The sequence below is a fragment of the Helicoverpa armigera genome, chromosome 10, assembly GCF_030705265.1.
Source record: "Helicoverpa armigera isolate CAAS_96S chromosome 10, ASM3070526v1, whole genome shotgun sequence".
NCBI lineage: Eukaryota > Metazoa > Arthropoda > Insecta > Lepidoptera > Noctuidae > Helicoverpa > Helicoverpa armigera.
In genome coordinates, this window is record NC_087129.1 from 11,816,564 (window position 1) to 11,835,635 (window position 19,072).

The 19,072-nt window shown below is 34.9% G+C and overlaps 1 protein-coding gene across 1 annotated transcript; it reads right to left on the reverse strand.

Moving 5' to 3' along the window:
• Window positions 1–3,495: 3,495 nt before the first annotated feature.
• LOC110371001 (cholinesterase) lies at window positions 3,496–6,337 on the reverse strand. The gene is made up of 3 exons (XM_021327049.3): window positions 5,783–6,337; window positions 4,301–5,562; window positions 3,496–4,188 (listed from the first exon to the last, which is right to left on the reverse strand). Exons 1-3 carry the CDS (start codon window positions 5,975–5,977, stop codon window positions 4,008–4,010), a joined length of 1,638 nt encoding a protein of 545 aa, XP_021182724.3. The 5' UTR covers window positions 5,978–6,337; the 3' UTR covers window positions 3,496–4,007.
• Window positions 6,338–19,072: the final 12,735 nt, after the last annotated feature.

A 19,072-nucleotide genomic window follows, 5' to 3' on the forward strand; every position in this document is an offset into this window, starting at 1 on the left:
AAACCTCCTGTCTGTCTGTCTGCCGCGTTTTCTCGCCAAGCGCCTGTACGAGTTCAAATAAAGTTTGGCACACATGTAATTAATATACAACTTGGGAAAGGACATAAGTAATATACTTACTTTTTTCCGGGAGATAGAAGTAGGTACATAGTTTCCGCTGGGCGTTTCAATTGACTTAATCCCGAAACACTAAAAAAAAACTAATGAATTCCAACACGCACCACTCAAAATCGTACATGAACCCACAAGAGTGCCGACTCACCCTCGTCCGAAACAAAAGCAGGAAATTGAACAAACAAACTTAGGGCGAGAAAATGTAATTAATATAGCAGACTTTAGACGTTCATTAATTCAGTTTTTGCATCATATTTTATCTTCAGAGCATTCCTGTTTGACGGTACGGGTAAGATGAGGCGTTTGGCTATATATCTAGTTCGTAATGGTGAACATTTTGTTTGCGTGTTTGTCTGTCTGTTTGTTCCGTTAGATTAGATCAAATTTTACATGAACAGGTACTTTTCTGACTCTTTGTGTACGATCAACTTTGTTTCGTAAAGGTGTGCTATTTTTAAATCTGAAGATTTCTTATGATGAATTAATCATTTGGTGATTTCTTTTTAAATAGGTACCTACTGTTCACTCTTTTCTTAGAATTATTTTTGTTTAGTAATTGCCTACCTATCTACTAACGTTTGCTTTGAACAATATTGTGGAAAATAAAATTCACAGCAGTGTCTTTATCATCATTACAACCTTTTGTTTATCTCCAACAGTTTTTTTTTTCAGCATAAAACATAAATAAAGTGTGGGTGATATGCCGCGCGTCACAAATCACGGGTAAAACCGAATGCTGAGCTAGTATTAGAGTAAAAAGCATTTTATGACGGACTATTCATCTTTAGGAATTACTTTGACATGTCTTTATATTTCGGCTTTGTACGAACTTCGTATTGTTTGGTAAGCGACTGACTTCACGTTGTTATTCATTTCGTTTGTATGTGAATTGTCTTTGAAAATGTTGTATTAATGTAATAATGATATTATAGTCATTTTTGTAAAAAAAATACAGATATATTATACAAAAGTATATGGTTCGAAATGTAAACAAACAAATTATGAATTTTAGTGACGTATATATCAAAAGATTTTTTTAATGAATTAACATTATTGAAATAATCTCATTTGATACTTCGAGTAAAGGTGCTTTCAACTTAGTATCTTTATCAGAAAATGTGTATAAAAACATTATTTTTTATCTAGACATGTTTTTATCTAGATAAACCTATAATATTATTTGTTTTATTCCAATCTCAAAATGTTAGGAATATCTACTTCTCTCCCTTTTCATAAAAATTACAAAACACAAAAATACTTTCACAAAAACTCCGATCCAAAAAATCTCAAAAACCCTTTCACTGCGAAACCAGAATTAATACTCTTCTAAATCACGTCCCAAGTATTAACCCTTCAATCCTTACTTAATTTCAATTAACCCTACAATTCTTTCTTCAAAGCCATGGAGTAAGAAATGACGAACGAAGATACCATAATGCAGGTAGGTCAAAGACCTGGGTCAAACACGTACGTTGGGCACGATCAAAAATTACGTGAGAACTAACGAGGCGCTCGTTCTTTTTGACATCTATCAAAGATTTTAATAAGTATTACAAAAAATGTGAGGGTCTCAAGAAGGCGTATAAGGCAGACAACAGTACCGTTCCTTCTCCCTGGTACATACGCATGTTGGCGCGCTATTTTCTCAAGCGATTATCCGTTATGGCACCTCCGATAGTCATTTTGTTCTCCATGTTCAAAGCTAATTAATAGCTAACGAAATGGGATATCGCACGGTCGATTCGACCCTCTAGAGGTAATGACGTGTAAAATTAACGTTCCTCAGTTTTTGACAGTTTTCTATTAGCAGCAGAAATTAATAACAGGCTGAAAGCGGTTGTATTGATTTAAAAATATTTGATGTTAGTGTGATTTATTGTGTAGTGTTTTGTTTTGGGCAGTAATAGAACTGTTTTATTTTTAGAGTATTTTTTCCCTTGCATCATAACTTTTAATTTATAAACGTGTCAGTTTGGGTATGTATGCAAGAACTAGTAAACAGACTTGAATGTTTGGCAGCAATAAAGCTAATTAAATGTATAAGGGTAGTGTCCAGGGTCGAAATAATGAAATAATATTTAGACCGCTTTTTAGATAATCAAAAAATATTGGATACGTATTTTTTCTTTTTTTAATTAAACATAAAATGACAAAGATAATACACTTCAAAAATTAGGAGTGGGGGCCTTTTACGTCACAGTGTCCTGAAAATTGTAGCAACTTGTGACGTCACACTCAACTTTAACACGCTGTATCTTAACAAGTTCTGATCCAATTTAAAAAAGAAAAAATACGTATCGCTTAATTTTGGACAATCTACAAGACGGACTAATTATTATTTTTTAGGAAACTAGCCTATTGGGAAATAAATAGTTTGTTTTTAAATAGGTATCTGAAACAAGGACTAGACTTTCTTTAATTACGAAAAATGGGTCATCATCATCAGCCTATCGCAGTCCACTGCTGGACATAGGCCTCTCTAAGTGCACGCCACTGAGATCGATGGGTAATTTCAAATAATTTGTCAGAAAAAATCACAAAATTAAAATCACGGATTTTTATCCCATTATTTAAGCATGGCTTGTTCATTGCAAGGTTGACAAATTAAACTGTCCATCTGATTGACAGAACATTTATGCGTTAATTAAGATCAGCTCATTTCCTATATTGGGATGAAACGAAGTACTGATTTACACTCGGTTGCACTAAAAGAGAGGCAGTTTATTATTTAACGACTAAAAAACATTAAATTAAATATAATTACATGAGTTATCAATACTTAAAGAACGACTTATCTATCTTATACAAAGTGAGATATTTATATACTACAAATAAAAAACAGTCAAAGGAGTAAAAAATATTTTTTATAGCTAGGAGCATGCACTTACGAAATTACTACCTTGCAGGTGTTTTTTTTTCAATCATTCAACTGAATATGATTTTTATATAAAACGAGTGATATTTTTCTAGAGGTACAATTGTGAAAGTGCCTCAAACCCTTCACGGAGAAGACGCAAACTCACCCATGAGCAGTGTCGTTGCAGTTCGGCCGAAACGTCAGGAAAATTAAATGCTTTTTTCTCTTTTCTTATGTTTTGTAATAGTACTTCGAAATCTTTAATTTAATTTGTTTAAGGTTTCGGAATATTTACAATAGAAATTAAACTATCTAAACTATATTTACAAACTTAAAATTATTATCTACAAGTAAAGATCTACAAACTAGAATAAAAATTAAGAATATTTATTAATTAGAATAAAACCAATAAAAAAAAAATCTTAAATATCAAAAAAGATAAGATTAAAATGCGGTATTAAATTCTAATTCAAAACCCCTTTCACAAAAACCGGAACAAACAGGATTAAAAAATCTCTAATCTATAGATTCAAAATCAAGATATAATTGTGTTTATTTTTACACGCTCATTAATTTATTTGTTATTGCAATACATTATCAGATAATTAACGCTAGGTACCAATTAAGTTTATCTTTTCAGGTGACCATATTTTTATGCAATTCAGTACATTTTACTGATAAACCTTGTGATTCCAATCTAAATTACTGCTGTGATTGAAGAGAAGTAAATTGTAATCAAATAAGTATCGATCATATTTAGTCAAACAAGTACATATGTATATTCAGTCATTGAAACAGGATCTACTGTTATCAATATTATTAACTGCCTGTACCCCCTGGTTCCACCTCCATCCCGAGGGAACTACTGCCCGTACTCGAATAAAATAGTATGTATGTCCTTTCACAGGTTAGACTATTTATGTACAGGCCAGCAGGTCAACCTCCCTACATAGGTTTACTTTACTTGACTTACATACACACACCTATGAAGGTAAAACTCGATATTAATAATGTATTTAGCAGCTCATTCAATTCTTCATAATAACCTCTGCTTGTTTTCATTAAGTTTGTAAAATAGGTTCCAAAACGCCATCCTGTGATGCGCTGGTCTACTACCCAAAGATAGTTCTGAACCAATTTCCATATAAGTATAGGCTTCCTCTGAGAGTGGTTCCCATTTCACTGGAAGTAATTCTGTGATCTGTGGTGTAGGGTCACTAGAACAAAACAAGCAATAATTTTAACATTATTGAAACCAAGTCCAAATATAATAAAGAATAAACATTACCTAATCCATAAATTAGGGGAACAATGTTATCTTAAGCATACCTGTATTTTGCAAAATTAGTCCACATTGTAGTCATTCGATTAATGATAACTTCGTCTTCGGCCGTGGGTGCTGGTTTGTTATCCATGTCAAATAAGTAGGCCAAGTCATCGGCATGCAAGGCACAGCACGGACCGTCATTACTATCATTATCCTCATCGCTCAGTTTCACAACATTCCTTCCCCCTACATAACTAAACATATAGTAGTAGATATTCCCCGATCTAGCCTTCAAATACTTCTGTATAGTTCTCTGAATAGGATGTATGTAAACGAAATCCGAATCGAAATTTCCAATACTAAATTTCACATCATCACTAAACGATTCATCTCCAAAGTAGAAATGCGAAACAGATTCTTTCATGTCTTGCTCATCATTTCCAAAATCAAATATTCGGTCTAAGGTATTGTTTAGAACGTTCAAATTTTCAAAGAACTCTTCATTTTTAAAGAGATAGCTACCGTACAATTCATGTTTGTTGAAACCGATTAATATTGGCATGTTTTCTGCTTTTGGAGTTTCGGCAGTAAGCCAGGAATTGGATATGAAGGGTTCTACTCCGTCAAATATTTTCTCTGTGCAAGGTTTAAACATAATGTTTAAAGCTATACCAGCAGCAACTATTAGGCTTGGATCACTTTTAGTCAGAAACGAGAGCGCTTCTTTAGTATCGGCGGTTGTAAAGCCTAGGCGTTTTGCAATTTTGATTGCCACTAATCTGTCAGGTTCATATAAAACTGTTGCAGCATAAGCACTTCCACTTTGTAAAATCACTTTGTTGTAAAGTATTTCCTTTGGTGACAACAAATGCAGATCTATGGAATGTCCCCCAGCGCTTTCACCGAACAAAGTTATCTTATCGGAATCACCTCCAAACGCGTCTATATTATCTTTAACCCATCGGAGAGCTAGTAATTGGTCTTTCAGTCCTTGATTACCAGGAACTTCAGGTATATCGAGACACATGAACCCGTAAGCACCAACGCGATAATTCACGGTCACTATGATGACGTCATGTTGAACTAAGTGAGCTGATCCATATCGGCCTTTTCCTTTAGACCCCGCGTGGAAGGCACCTCCATAAATCCAAACCATTACAGGTAGCCTGTTGGATGACGAAGCTGATGCAGGAACGTAGACATTCAGGTGCAAGCAGTTAGGGTTTCCTACTATATTGCCAGTTATTTGATTCCTTTGGGGGCAGATTGAAGAGTCATCATTTGCTTCAAATATTTGTTCAAACTTGTTTTGAGGTGTTGATTCCTTAAATACATATATTTTATTTAGTGAAATGGTGATATCAAAAAATTTCGATATTTTTCAGTAGCCAGTTAAACAAGTAATTTAATATGATTAATTGGTTTTGTTATTAGGTAGAGCATGTTTAAATATGGAATAGAAGTAGGGTTGTTAACTTATTTGGGGTATCACGAGCTTCATGAAAGTCAACAGATTCACCAAGCATTACAAAAACATTACTTACTCCAAACGGATTATCCTGATTCACTTGCGCATATGGTATTCCTAAGAACATCGCATAATCACCATCATCGGCTTTCAGTCCTCGAATGAGCCCCACATTTGTATCTACTAAAGGATCAATTCTTGGTAAACATTCAACGTTATAATTTTGTATTGAGAAAAATATAAGAAAATATAATCTTCGTGAACTGATCATGGTCAAGCTTGAAAGTAATCTGGCATTAATTAAGAGCGTCACTGCATTATATAGTCAAGATTAAGATAAATCTTATCTCTTACATTTATTGCTTAAATTGATGGTCAACTCATATTTTATAGCTATGTTAATTATATTATCAGAATTATCTACAAAGGTCTCCCCTGTAGATATTTATCGCTGATCAGTAGATATGCATGATTATGGACATTGAGAACTTGTATCATTGTCTTTTGACCTCATTCATTATTCCGATATCAGGTATACTTTCACACTTTTTACTTTGAGTAAATATATCACAGACCACTATTACATCTACTAAATTCATTGACACTTGTTCACTCCTCAAGAACGATCCAATAACACTAGGTACTGAAACCTAGTGTTCAACTTTCATTGTTTACAAGTTTTTTGATACGCAAGATTATGATAAGGTCAGATATGTCTTATCATTCTTGTATTTATGTTCTTATTTGTTTAGTACATCTAAATGCACCCACACTTTAACAAGTGTAATCGTAACATACCTTTTGTTTTTTTTATTGGCAAACAGATCCAAAAAGGGCATCCTTTCATGGAAGAAAGATAGTTGTTTCCTATCTGAAGTGACCGCAGAATTCGCTATTGCTTTGCAATTTTGGGGTTTCTGAGAGGTTTTTCGGAAAAATCCTCTGTATAACGAATCACCGTTAATCCTCGGAGGCATTTCAGAGAAGTAGCTGATGGAGGCACGTCAACAAGAAGGCACAGGTAGTTTGGGTTTTCCAGAATAATTCCATGCAATGGATATACTTGACAGACCGCTGAACCATCATACGCTTTGATTTCCTCGAATTGGGGCTGCGGTGATGGTTCCTGAAAATAAGGGCAAAATAATTTAATCAAAAATAAGGTTTCAATATAACTTTCACTGGTTTGGTAATAAAGATATATCCACAGTAATATTAAAGTAAATATGTAAATATGTAAAAACAATTTAATTTGATTTGAAGCATATGACAAAAAACCTGGTTTTCACACTTTATTTTATTGAATTAATAAAAATAGAGACCCCGATACCTACTCTTAAGCCCTTAATATATTTTTAAAATTGTTTCCCGTTTTACGCTCTGAGACCCTAAAAAGCACGATATACCTATATTTCAGTTCTGTTATACTCGGAATTCGTACGAATACCCCAGATTTTTTTGCAAATGCATTCGGAGAATAAATTATTTAATAAAAAAAACTCATGGATTTTGATTTTATTTACGAAGGAAGATTTACTCCATGCTTCCTACTATGTAAAAATAATCCTGAGTTTTTGCCACTACTTGCTTTGATTTGCGCAAAAATATCATTATTTTAGCAGTATTTTGTGCAGTATTACTGCTGAAGTAGATAAAGTGAGATAATATAGGTTACATAATATTAAAATTGACTATCTCGACGTGATGTAATTTTATCTAGAGGTACTATCTCCAATTGTATAAGCTGACGAAGATAATTTTGGTCTTTTTTCGTCATTATCTGTTTTGAATCTACTGATACGAAATTTGATGCCATTGATGTTATGATCATGGCTAAATGATTTTTTATCTTTATTATGATTGCTGTGTAGAATATTAATTAGGCAGTTAATACCGTTGTTTAAATTACAAGTAGCATGGCAACCTCTTCTCTTACGTGCTAAGATGTCACTTGAGTATTTAAACGAGAAAAAGTCTGCAAATAAGTTTGCTGACCCAGAACTGCATTTTTGCATGAGTAGGTAAATAAAAAGCTGATAACAATATCTTTATTCAAAATAATCATATCGGTTGTCATTTGTATTTGTGCAATATCTTATGTTGCATCGAATAGAATTAACGTTATCGCAATACCATTTGATTCAAGACCGATAACTTATTTAGGATCCATGTTTAGTAATTTAAGACCACATAATTGTATATTAAAAAAAGTCATGGTGGCCTAGTGGGTAAAGGATCAACCTCTCGAGTATGAGGGCGCGGGTTCGATCCCAGGTCAGGCAAGTACCAATGCAACTTTTCTAAGTTCGTATGTACTTTCTAAGTATATCTTAGACACTATTGGCTGTGTTTCGGATGGCACGTAAAACTGTAGGTCCCGGCTGTCATTGAACATCCTTGGCAGTCGTTACGGGTAGTCAGAAGCCAGTAAGTCTGACACCAGTCTAACCAAGTTATATTGGGTTGCCCGGGTAACTGGGTTGAGGAGGTCAGATAGGCAGTCGCTTCTTGTAAAGCACTGGTACTCAGCTGAATCCGGTTAGACTGGAAGCCGACCTCAACATGATTGGGAAAAAGGCTCGGAGGATGAATTGTATATTAAGACCTATCATAAATTGTAACCATATTTCAAGCAAACAAATAAATTATAATTCTAAGTTTCTTTCCTTTTATGCATGATCGGAGAAACCTTTACCATCTTCACGTTTACCATCACTACTGGTTTTAATGAGTAAAATGGCCACATCCAAATAAAATGGGTCTAAATAATAATTACGAACTATAAATACATCCGTCTTCTTTAACAAGCTTGACATACCATTACGTATACTTCAGAACTAAGAAAATAATTATCAGGACGTCGTAAAAGAAGATCTATTTTCATTATACTGCGGAACGATATTGTTCGAGATCATTTTGCTGGAGCAGTTTGTCGTCGGAGAAAAATAAGTAGATATCCGGCCGAGGGCGATTCATATTCATAATGTCTTGGCGAATAATTAGTTTTCATTATTCACGAGGCCGGTCTGCAGTCTCGGAGGGACCACGCAGAAAAATATCTAGAAAGATTTTGTTGGTTCTTTGAATTTAAAATTTTGTGGTAATGCTGCATTGAGTATTAAGCTTAAGAAGATATGCGGAAGACAAGAAGACTAATTTATGAAGCAACCTTTGAGGCAATAAGTGCAGTAGGCATTATTATAGTTTTAAAGTAACCAAAAGAAAATAGGAGAAGAAAAATAAAATTACTGATAGTACTAAAGAATTCGATTTAATTTACCTGTTAATGTGTTTACATTGCCTTATCGGTTAGAGAATGCGATAAAATGAAAGATTTGATAAATACGCAAATATATCCGACAATTTTATCTCATTGGTTATGCAAGATATGTTGTCGCATTTTCTAGCATTTATCTTCAACTAGCTGGTGCCCGCGACTTCGTCTGCGCAGGTTTAGTATTTCGAACAATATGTTTACAAATTGTAGCCTATGTGTTATTCTGATGTATAAGCTATATTATTGTAAAGTTTCATTAAAATCCATTCAGTAGTTTTTGCGTGAAAGAGTAACAAACATCCATACATCCATACATCCATACATACAAACTTTCGCGTTTATAATATTAGTAGGATTTCGATGGTAGCATTGACGTAGTTTGATACTTAGACATGAGGGGGTATATTCTGCAAGTTTAATATTACCTACAGCTGATCGAGGGCCACTGAAGAAATATGAAGGATTACTCTCCCTTCGCATAACAGTAAGTTTGGAATGTAATGTAGAAGAGAAATCGTCACCTGAGCCGTAAGCCCTACATTTCACAACGCTGAAATGTTTTCTTTTAGCATTCCACATTCCATTTACGAACAAAAATGATCTACTCAAATTTTGAAAATTAACCTTGGGCGCTATAAGATCAGCAAAAAGAATAAAAGTACAAATGGTCTAAATTACTCAATAGAACTAGAGCTATAAAGGATTTGCTCCCTCCAAACACTGAAACATTATAACAATAGCAGAATTAGCTTGATATTGAAAACAGCACTGACTTAAGACTCATTGAGTTGCCTCACAATAACAATAATTGAAGTCAAGAGAATATTGTACATTGTACAATTGAGTGAGGACCAACGGGATTATATATCATTGTTCAGTCATTACTGTCTTCTAGATATTTAAATAGATTAAGTTGTTATGTTTTAAGACAATTAAATTGTATTGTTAGTATTGTTTTGAAGAATCTTTTTGTTTAACATTTAGGTTTTGTATATTTGACCTATCGAAAAGTCTGTAACAGCTTTCGTAAGTTAGAGTTAGTTTTATTAGCCAGAGGTCTGTTCGCTGGGAAGTGGTGAATTATTTCTGATTGCCTAAATCTGTGTGTATTTAACCCTAAAATTGCGAACCTGGACGCAAAAATATCGTGAAAGCGGATAAGCCTTATTGTTAAGGCAACATGGGCTATATATCTCTATAAGTTACATTAAGCATATTATACGATATTGTAGATCATATTTATTTTAGTGGGTTCCAAGTCTTTCGCCAATTCCATGTAAAAATCATAGTGACATTTAATCCTGATTTCGGAAGAATGAAGACCTGCCAAGAAGCTCATATAGCCTCATAATTACACCACAAACCACAACAGCATCCGAACATTGAATCCAATTACAAGCAACATCAGTTATATTAAGATCATAAATCGTGTCGGCGTTTGATACCCAGTTATTAATTCAGATGAAAGCCTGCTACTGACAAACGATGACAGCCCCACGTGCTAAGTGGACAGCCATTGTTTTAATACTTAATTGCTGTTTGTTAATTAGTTGGTGTTTATCATGTTCACCTGTATGCGGGAAGAATTATGCTTTGGCGGATATTATATATCCTTCTTTAAGGTACTTTCAAAACTGTCTCTCTCTGAGGCAGTCCTCCATCGAATGTCTAGCCTTTTCATATTAGGTTGGCTTCCAGTCTAATAGGATGGAAATATTTTTTTGATAACTATCGTTTAAATTGTTCTTGAGGTTTTTTATGTAAATAACCAACAAACTATGCATTTCAGTACTATGTACATACATAAAGTTAATACAAAATGTACTTGTAAATAACAGAAATTGCTAATATTTTAACTAAAACTTAAATTATTCACAAAGAAAAGTAAACCAAACCTGTTAAAACAAGTCCATTACAAAACTTTATTTCCAATTTTCTTAAAAAAAATTGCATCGTAACCTCTTTTCAGAAGTACTCGCAATTCGGCCGAGGGGAAAAGTGGGGTATATTAATAACTTATAATAGGGGCAAGGTACAGGTGTTCAAAGACCCCAACTCGCCCCAACAGTCGTCCGTTATGGGGGATTCTGGGGCTTATTGTCTCCTTACAAATTAATAACACAGTACACTTTTTGTTTACTTCTTATTAAGTACGAAATTCGAATTTATGAAAGTTGTTTTTCGGGTATTTGCTGAATTATATTTATCTGTGCATGGAGGGTGTGTTTTAAGGCTGTTTTAACAACTTTTTACATAGGTACTGGCTTTCGCCACTGATTTCACCCGCGTCCTGTGAAATACTTACCTATAGTTATCTGTTTTTTTTCAGTAGTTTATGACACAAAGGCAACAGAAAAATCAGCTTTTCAAAGTAAAGTCAAAAATAATCTATCACAATAATTTACTAAGAAACAAAGTCGAGATGACATGCATTGTTCATGATTGCTCAAAAACAACCAGTACCTTGAAACTTTAATCTAATTCAAAAGCTTCGAAACTAATTTACAAACCTCTTTTCATGAGAACAACAACCTTCAACTTACTATAAAAGTCGTTACACCAAACTATCTTCGCTCATCAATTTGCAACATCACCATTAATTTGCAAGATCCGAGTCATAATAAAACGCATATTTAATGCAGTCTAGACTTTATAACGAAACTATTTTATAAGCTCCAAGGGGAAAATGCGCCATAAATTAATATATATGCCTTAGTTTTAATGAGTGCCTACTGGTGTAAGTTGCAGTCATAATTTCTAGGCGTTATATGATATGGCTGGTTTCAAATGCTTGGGGTTGCTTGGTTAGTATTTTTTCTTCTGTTTTTAGAAGTGCGGTCTTGACGAGTTTGTTTCAATGGATATGAACGTTTTTGGTGGAAAACTAAGCTCATTTCTGAGCTAGCCAGAATTCTAATATTTTGGTTTCTGAAAACGCGTTTATAAATCCTATTTAAATTTTGAACGCGTAAAGTATGCGTGTATGTTTGTTTCTAGTCTAGGATTTTGTGCAAGAAAAACATAATTTTTTCAATTTAAAATTTTTTAACTAAACAATATTTCCATTTCTAGTTTACATATAGGTACTGAGTAAATGCAGAAAGTTGCAGCGTTGCAATAAATTAATGAAGAAGTCAGCCAGTATGCTAATTAGCTCACACTGGTGTGCTGTTACTAATAACTTCAGGTTTACCTGAAACTGCTTAGTTAACTTGTTGCTGAGGATACTATAGAAGTTAACTAATACTTGGTAAGTTAAAGATATTGGTGTAAAGGTTTCTAAGACGTAATACTTTTCATTCTAATAGGGGTTGCGTAGTTATGTAGAACTTTTTAACCGACTTAAAAGGAGTATGTATGAATGCTGGTGCATTAGAGGTATTAACCTCATGTTTGGCTGAACCGATTTTGATGGGATTTTCATCTTAGTATTTTTCGGAATAAGGGTAATGTGTTCGGTATACAGTAGATCTCAGATCTATATCGTGATGAGAAGTACAAAAGCGATTGACGTACATACTGACTATCTTAATTAGATAAGATTATTTATATCTGTCTCATCCGGTGATACTCTACACGAGTTCGTGTGTCGCGATAACACAAAGACATCTGAAATGTACTTATCTAGAAGTTAAGTGGCCTAAGACCCCCACAGACTGAATGACATTGACAGTTCAGTTTAAGATAGTCAATATAAATCCCATGAGAGAAATGATTTAGGCGATAAGTACCCTTTAAATAATGTGTGCAATACGAGTAACATGCATTTTCTTTCCGATTAAGATTTCGGAATATCGGTGGACTAATAGTTTGCAGATTATAGCAAGCACTAATTTCTTTCTCATATAGATAGATAACCTATGTACTTATCTATTTACATATTTTATTCAATGATAATATTGGTTTCAGTATTATTTTTTATCGAACTGGAGGTTTCTTTGTACAAAGGACATTTCTTGGTTTATATCCAACACTGCTCTACTCGTTAGAGTAGGCGTCTCCTTCTCCGTACATTAATTTAGAAATCAAAAGCTCAGTTCTTTATAAAACCGGTAGCACTAGTACCTACATAAATGAGGTAATTGAAACTTGGAATTTAATTAGCTACTTTATTACTTCTAAGACTTCCCTTATTTTTTAATTCCGATTAATTACATCTCTCATTTCATCCATTGTTCGGATCAAGTTCATTAATTTTCTAATTCATTTCAATTACATTCTAATTAACATTAATTCGTCAAATAGAGATCGTCAATTTTTCATTTCCGAATATTTTGCTCTCTCATTTTATAAATCTGTCCAATCTTAATTGGATTTAATTGAAATTAATATTGTTCAATTCAATTAAGTGTTAGTTCTGTGGGTCGGTGCGCATCTTAGTGTTATAAATAATAGGCTCCTGAAATCCTGAGGTTTCAATAATTAAAGGGATTCTAATTTATTGGACGGTACAGTAATGTAATTTACAGGGAATCTTCTATCTGAAATTGTTCTTAGATGATAATTAATATTTTATTATGTATCTATTAATTACACCTCTTCTACGAAATGTTTTTTACATACATTTTATCTCGATCTTATTTTGCATATGAAAAACTATTTTTACATTTCAAGGAAAATTGTGTTATAAATGAATATTCGACTATTCTTTAATAAGACTTGCAGCATCAGAATACTCACTTACTATTACTGCCTTCATTTATATTTATGTTTATATCAATTTTTCTGCTTCGTATATAATTTTCTTTGCACAGGGAAAAAAGCAAAGCAAACCATAGAGTTTCCTCTTCGGACGCATAGAACCTTATTCTATCTTATATTTACAAGAGGGCCCCATAGACCTATGGCGTCTATATTTCCCTGTGTTGCCAACTCAGGGATTTTCTACCTAATCCGACTATCATAGTAAACATGTAGTAACCTTTATTTTGGGATTCCCTTTTATTATACTCCATCGACCAGTTTACATGAATTTGAAATTAGAATAGTAGAAAAAACGCTTGCAGGCTGGTGGTAAATTTTTATTCGGGGTAGTGGTATAGGTGGCCAGGGAGTTTTAAAAATAGGGCGGTTTCTTATGTGCCAGCACTTTTCTATCCAAGAAACTACTTTATAAACCAAACCTCTTTATTATAACACCTTGGAATAATAACAATATTGTAATCGGTTATGAGTTTACAGAAAAATCTGTTTTGAATCATGACACATGCGTGATAACTAAACGACAATCTCAAATAGTTCTTTGGAACATTATTTATTTATCTAAAAAGAGAAAGATGTTGCCAGGAGGCATTGGCCATTTTGATTCAAAATTCATAACCCGACCTTCATAACAGCACTTTTCTACTCCACAAACAACATAAGGTCTGGTACCCATTCCCCTAAAACTACTTTCCATTGTCTATGGTGATGACGTGTATAATTAAGCTGGGTTTCCATTAACGCATTGTTCGTACTCACGCCGACTTTCACTAGCCGCACTTTAAGGGCCTTAGACCATTCAACCAGCCGGAGTCGTCATCACAAACTAAAATTGTCCACTGCTAGATAAAGGCCTCCTAGAACCCCAGCTTGCGGTGGTTGTGGGCAAATCAAATGCCTTTCAATAATAGGCGTGTTGGTGAGCGAAACCGTTATATGCACAAATCTGTATGTGAAACCACGCGAAACGTCTTTCAGGTTCCGAGAGGGGACGGAACTATGTAAAGCTTAATAAAAAGCTTTTAAAAGCGTTTAGCAAAATTCGTTCATTTTCGATCACCTCGTTAAGCACACAATTGGCAAACGAAAGTATTAAGTATGTAGTATAAACTTATATTAACACATACGAATATGACCGTTGGTCCGTGCCTTTGGCAGAAGGGAAGAAGGCAGTTCCCTCTCCGGTAGTTCAAATGTTCTAAGTTAAGGGCCGATGATAGATGGAGCCTTTTGACGCGTTCGCCTTTTTATAGTTGGTGTTAATGGACTGTTAAACGTTTTGTGTTAATTACGTGTGTTCTAGCCTTTTCTTTTTTCGTCTTGCCCGTTTTTGTGTAATAAATCTTGCTAGTCACGGCATTTCCCCGAAAATTTTAGTAGTTGTATGCCTGAACTACGTGTAACTATACTTTTTACTTAAGCATCATTAAATGATCGTCTATCGTAATGTGTCTATATTCGTCCCGAAATCGATTACAGACCTAATTGAGGCGATAATTTGGATAGAAAATAATTATTTTCGCTACAGTTGTTGTCCTAATATTCCTCTCCTCAAATAAATATTGTGTTAGAAGACTCAGCATATAACAAAGTAATACCAAACAATAAAGAAATACTTGAGGTCGGTGACACGTTGACCTCTGTCGGAACCTACTTTAATCTTAGTGGAGAACAAACAACGCACCTCCGCAAACCACTGGAATGTCGAGTGCCATCCATCTGCTGACTATTCTGACAATATTTACAGGAATATATAATAATGATTTACACTTAGTATGAAGAAGCTTTAGTTTTGGTTTGGTTTTGCAAGATTTGTCCTTACTTTCTTTATAATGCGGTTATCATAAATGCAAAAGAACCTACCTGACTCTGTCAATCTGTTTGATGTGTGTTCTCCCCAAAAATACTGAATTGAATTGAATGAAATTTTTACATGGATAGGTTAATCATCATCATCATCATCAGCCTATCGCAGTCCACTGCTGGACATAGGCCTCTCCAAGTGCACGCCACTGAGATCGATTTTCGGCTACTCGCATCCAGCTCCTGCCAGCCGTCTTGCGCAAGTCATCACTCCACCGTGCCTGAGGACGTCCTACACTACGCTTGCCGAGGCGTGGTCTCCACTCTAGAACTCGTTTACCCCAACGGTTATCGGTTCTTCGGCTAATATGGCCAGCCCACTGCCACTTCAGCTTGCTGATTCGGTGGGCTATGTCGATGACCTTGGTTCTCTGACGGATTACCTCATTTCTGATGCGATCCCTCAGAGATGGCTAACTTTTATTTGGGTGCAGTTCTCTTGGCATTCAGGTGAAACAGCTGGCAGAATCCAGTTTTCTATGATAGGACCAAGTCTTTTCTCAGAAGAAAAAAATAAAATCCATCTACATTTTCAGAATAGTGCTCTTCGCAGCTAAAAGGTTCACCTTGGAAAACTGCTAAACCCTTGTCAAGGTGACCAGCAATCAATATTCGGGAACACTACACTGATATTAACTTCTTCACGTCACGGTGATATTTTTGTGGTTACTCTGTCTGGCGATTTGTTTGTTTGTTTATTCTAGCTTTTTATCCATGCAATATTTGAGCTTTTTTGTTATACACACCTAATGTCGGAAATTACTTAAGTAAACACGTTTCAGGATAAGCCGAGTACATTGTCATTGAATGATTCGGTGACTCGACCACTAGGTACTGAGAGCTCCCTAGCTTGCCTACAAAGACAATGTACATATACCATTTACAATTAGATAAGACCCAAAAAGTATATTTGTAAATTGATATGCAGAAGAATGTTTTGCCCATGATAAAGTAAAATAATCGCAAGTCGTCTACTTACATAGAGTACCGTAACAAAACATTATGCAAATTCAAAATTACTACAATTATGTCTAAAACAATACCAACAACAGGTGAATTATTCTAGTGAAAACGTACACATACTTGAGACATTTCAGAGTTAATTTCAGTCTAAACACAGCTAAGACGGTGTTCCCAGAAATAGGCACGACAGTGTACGGTATGTAGTATCTCGCCCGAGATTAGTGCATCTCAGTGCACAACACAATGTTCAGTTGTGATCCGTGAATGTGTAGTTTGGTATATGTCGCGGTTAATTCTGGTAACATTTGTCTTATTTTAGAAGTAAATAGTATGAATTTTAGAAATAGGATAAAAATATTTTGCACTAAAATTATCTAAAAGGTGAGAAATAGAGGAAAAAATCTTGACACTGAATAAATAACTTTTTCGACGTTGTTATCGTGTTAGCCGAAGCACGACCACTGCTGGACCAACGCCTCCCCAAGTTTAACCAATTTTTCTCGATGCTCAGCACCAACCCTTCTCACTAAAAGAAAAACTTTAAAAAAGCTCGCAAATAATTAAATGCCAAATAAACATTTTGTCATTTACAGTACCTATGCAGCAATTGGCAGAATCACATTCTGAAGAGTAATTTATACAACCACGACATTCTCCCCATTGTTGCATCGCAAATTCTATCTCTTCCGCGTAATTGGCACCTCAAAGCACCGTGTTCTCCGTTTAGATGCAGTGCTAATTCTGTCAACACTCCCTACAGTTCAGCTGAGTATCGATAGTGCGTCGATACCTATAATCGAATCGCACCCACGTCGGATCTTCATTCGATATAGACGTGCATCTTCCAATGTGTGGTGCGACGATTAGCCTATATTTGGGATGACAATTTCGAGAACAAATATCGATTTGATTAATGTCAATTGAAATGGCTTTTTTCAGGTTTTCATCACAAGCGATAAGAACAGATAATGAAAACGTTTAGGAAGATAATGCCTTGTAAAGTCATTTGTTTTAAGGAGTATATGGACGACTTGCAGTTAAATACTTCAAATTCCATCCAAAATTTTGTAGTGGTTGTGACAACTTCACTGAAAAACATAATAAAGGGTTTCACAATTTTAGAAATACATTAAGACTAGGAGATGTTAATTTTTAATTATACCTAATAACCTGTTATATTTACCTGTTCATTGGAGTATAAAACGTAACCCAAACCTACTATCCCATACCTTACGACACCAAGAATTCATTTGGCCCGGACACAATAGGCTTGAGTAGCACCTTCTAATTCCGACCGCACTATACGTCAGGCCAGCTCTCCACACCAGATGCAATGCTATAATTGAATCCAAGCGACGGCATCTGCAGAATTGCTTACACTTAGCAGACTATAGTTTAGATGGGAGTGGGCGACAAGGCTATTACGCTTCAATTGTAACTATTAAGGTAGCTTTGATTTTAGAACGTAGGGTATGGGTTGGCTGGTGGTCTATGAAAAGTGGATGTTTTTGTTAATATAATAATAATAATAAGAGAGAAAAATCAACAAAATCAATTTGATAACTTGTTGTATGATCGGGAAGAAAAAAAGTGGGTCATACGTCAAAGTTTTGAAAATAAAATCAATAAATTTATAATTACTTATGTATAAGTAACCCGGAAAATAAAACCTATTCTTTCTGTGCGATTGTACACTTGAAACCTACCTCTAAATCTTCATAAAATAACATAAACTTAAAAATGGTAAAGTTGAGAACGGGACACAAATCTTCCGTCTTCCGTCCGCAAAGGAAATCCGTTCACCATGAGAGCATACAGTTGCGCAACAGTCGCGCAGCGGAGCAACACAGCAACTGCATAGCCAAGCGTCCAAATAGAATTAAGATGCACTTCGCATCTTGCAACAGAACTGACTTTGTGAAATTTCTCTCTAATTCATCATGCTAATTGCTGGGAAAATTGAATATTAATTGAAATGCCTTCGAAGTTCTGGCTAAGTTTTTCTTCATTATGCAGCCATTAATGCAGGTTTTTTTGCTTACGTCCGATCATGATGGAACTTTGAAATGCGATAGTTTGTGCAAGTGAGATTTGTGTTTGTAGGGATTCAAGGTTTTCTAAGCTGGAGAAGAATTCTGATAATGAGTTATTCTGATTGATAAAAGTATTGGTATCCGGTTAGACTGGAAGCCGACCCCAACATAGTTTGGGACAATGGCACGGAGGATGAAAATATTGGGTTAGCTTATGAAGCTAGGCAAGCAAGGTGCGATGGCTGAAATGTTAATGGTGTTAATGGTATTATGAGACAATACTTTAAGAAAGTCAGCTTTCGGGTTGGACCCGTACTTCACCAAAGCGGAGTTGTCGGTACACCTTTTAATGTCGGTACACCTTTTTCATACACGGTCGGTTAGCCCCATGGTAAGTTATTAATTAACTTGTGTTATGGGTGCTAACACAACTGATAGACTACTAGCTACATATATACATACTTATAAATACATATTGTAACACCCAGACCACGGCTAACAAGCATGCTCATCACACAAATGTTGACCG

What these genes read in the sequence shown, in the direction of transcription:
- LOC110371001 (XM_021327049.3), bottom strand. Translation starts at nt 5,977, where the DNA reads ATGATCAGTTCACGAAGATTATATTTTCTTATATTTTTCTCAATACAA. An exon ending in ATCAGGATAATCCGTTTGGA is followed by an intron (nt 5,563 to 5,782) that starts GTAAGTAATGTT and finishes TATGTATTTAAG; the next exon opens with GAATCAACACCTCAAAACAA. An exon ending in ACTAATTTTGCAAAATACAG is followed by an intron (nt 4,189 to 4,300) that starts GTATGCTTAAGA and finishes GTTTTGTTCTAG; the next exon opens with TGACCCTACACCACAGATCA.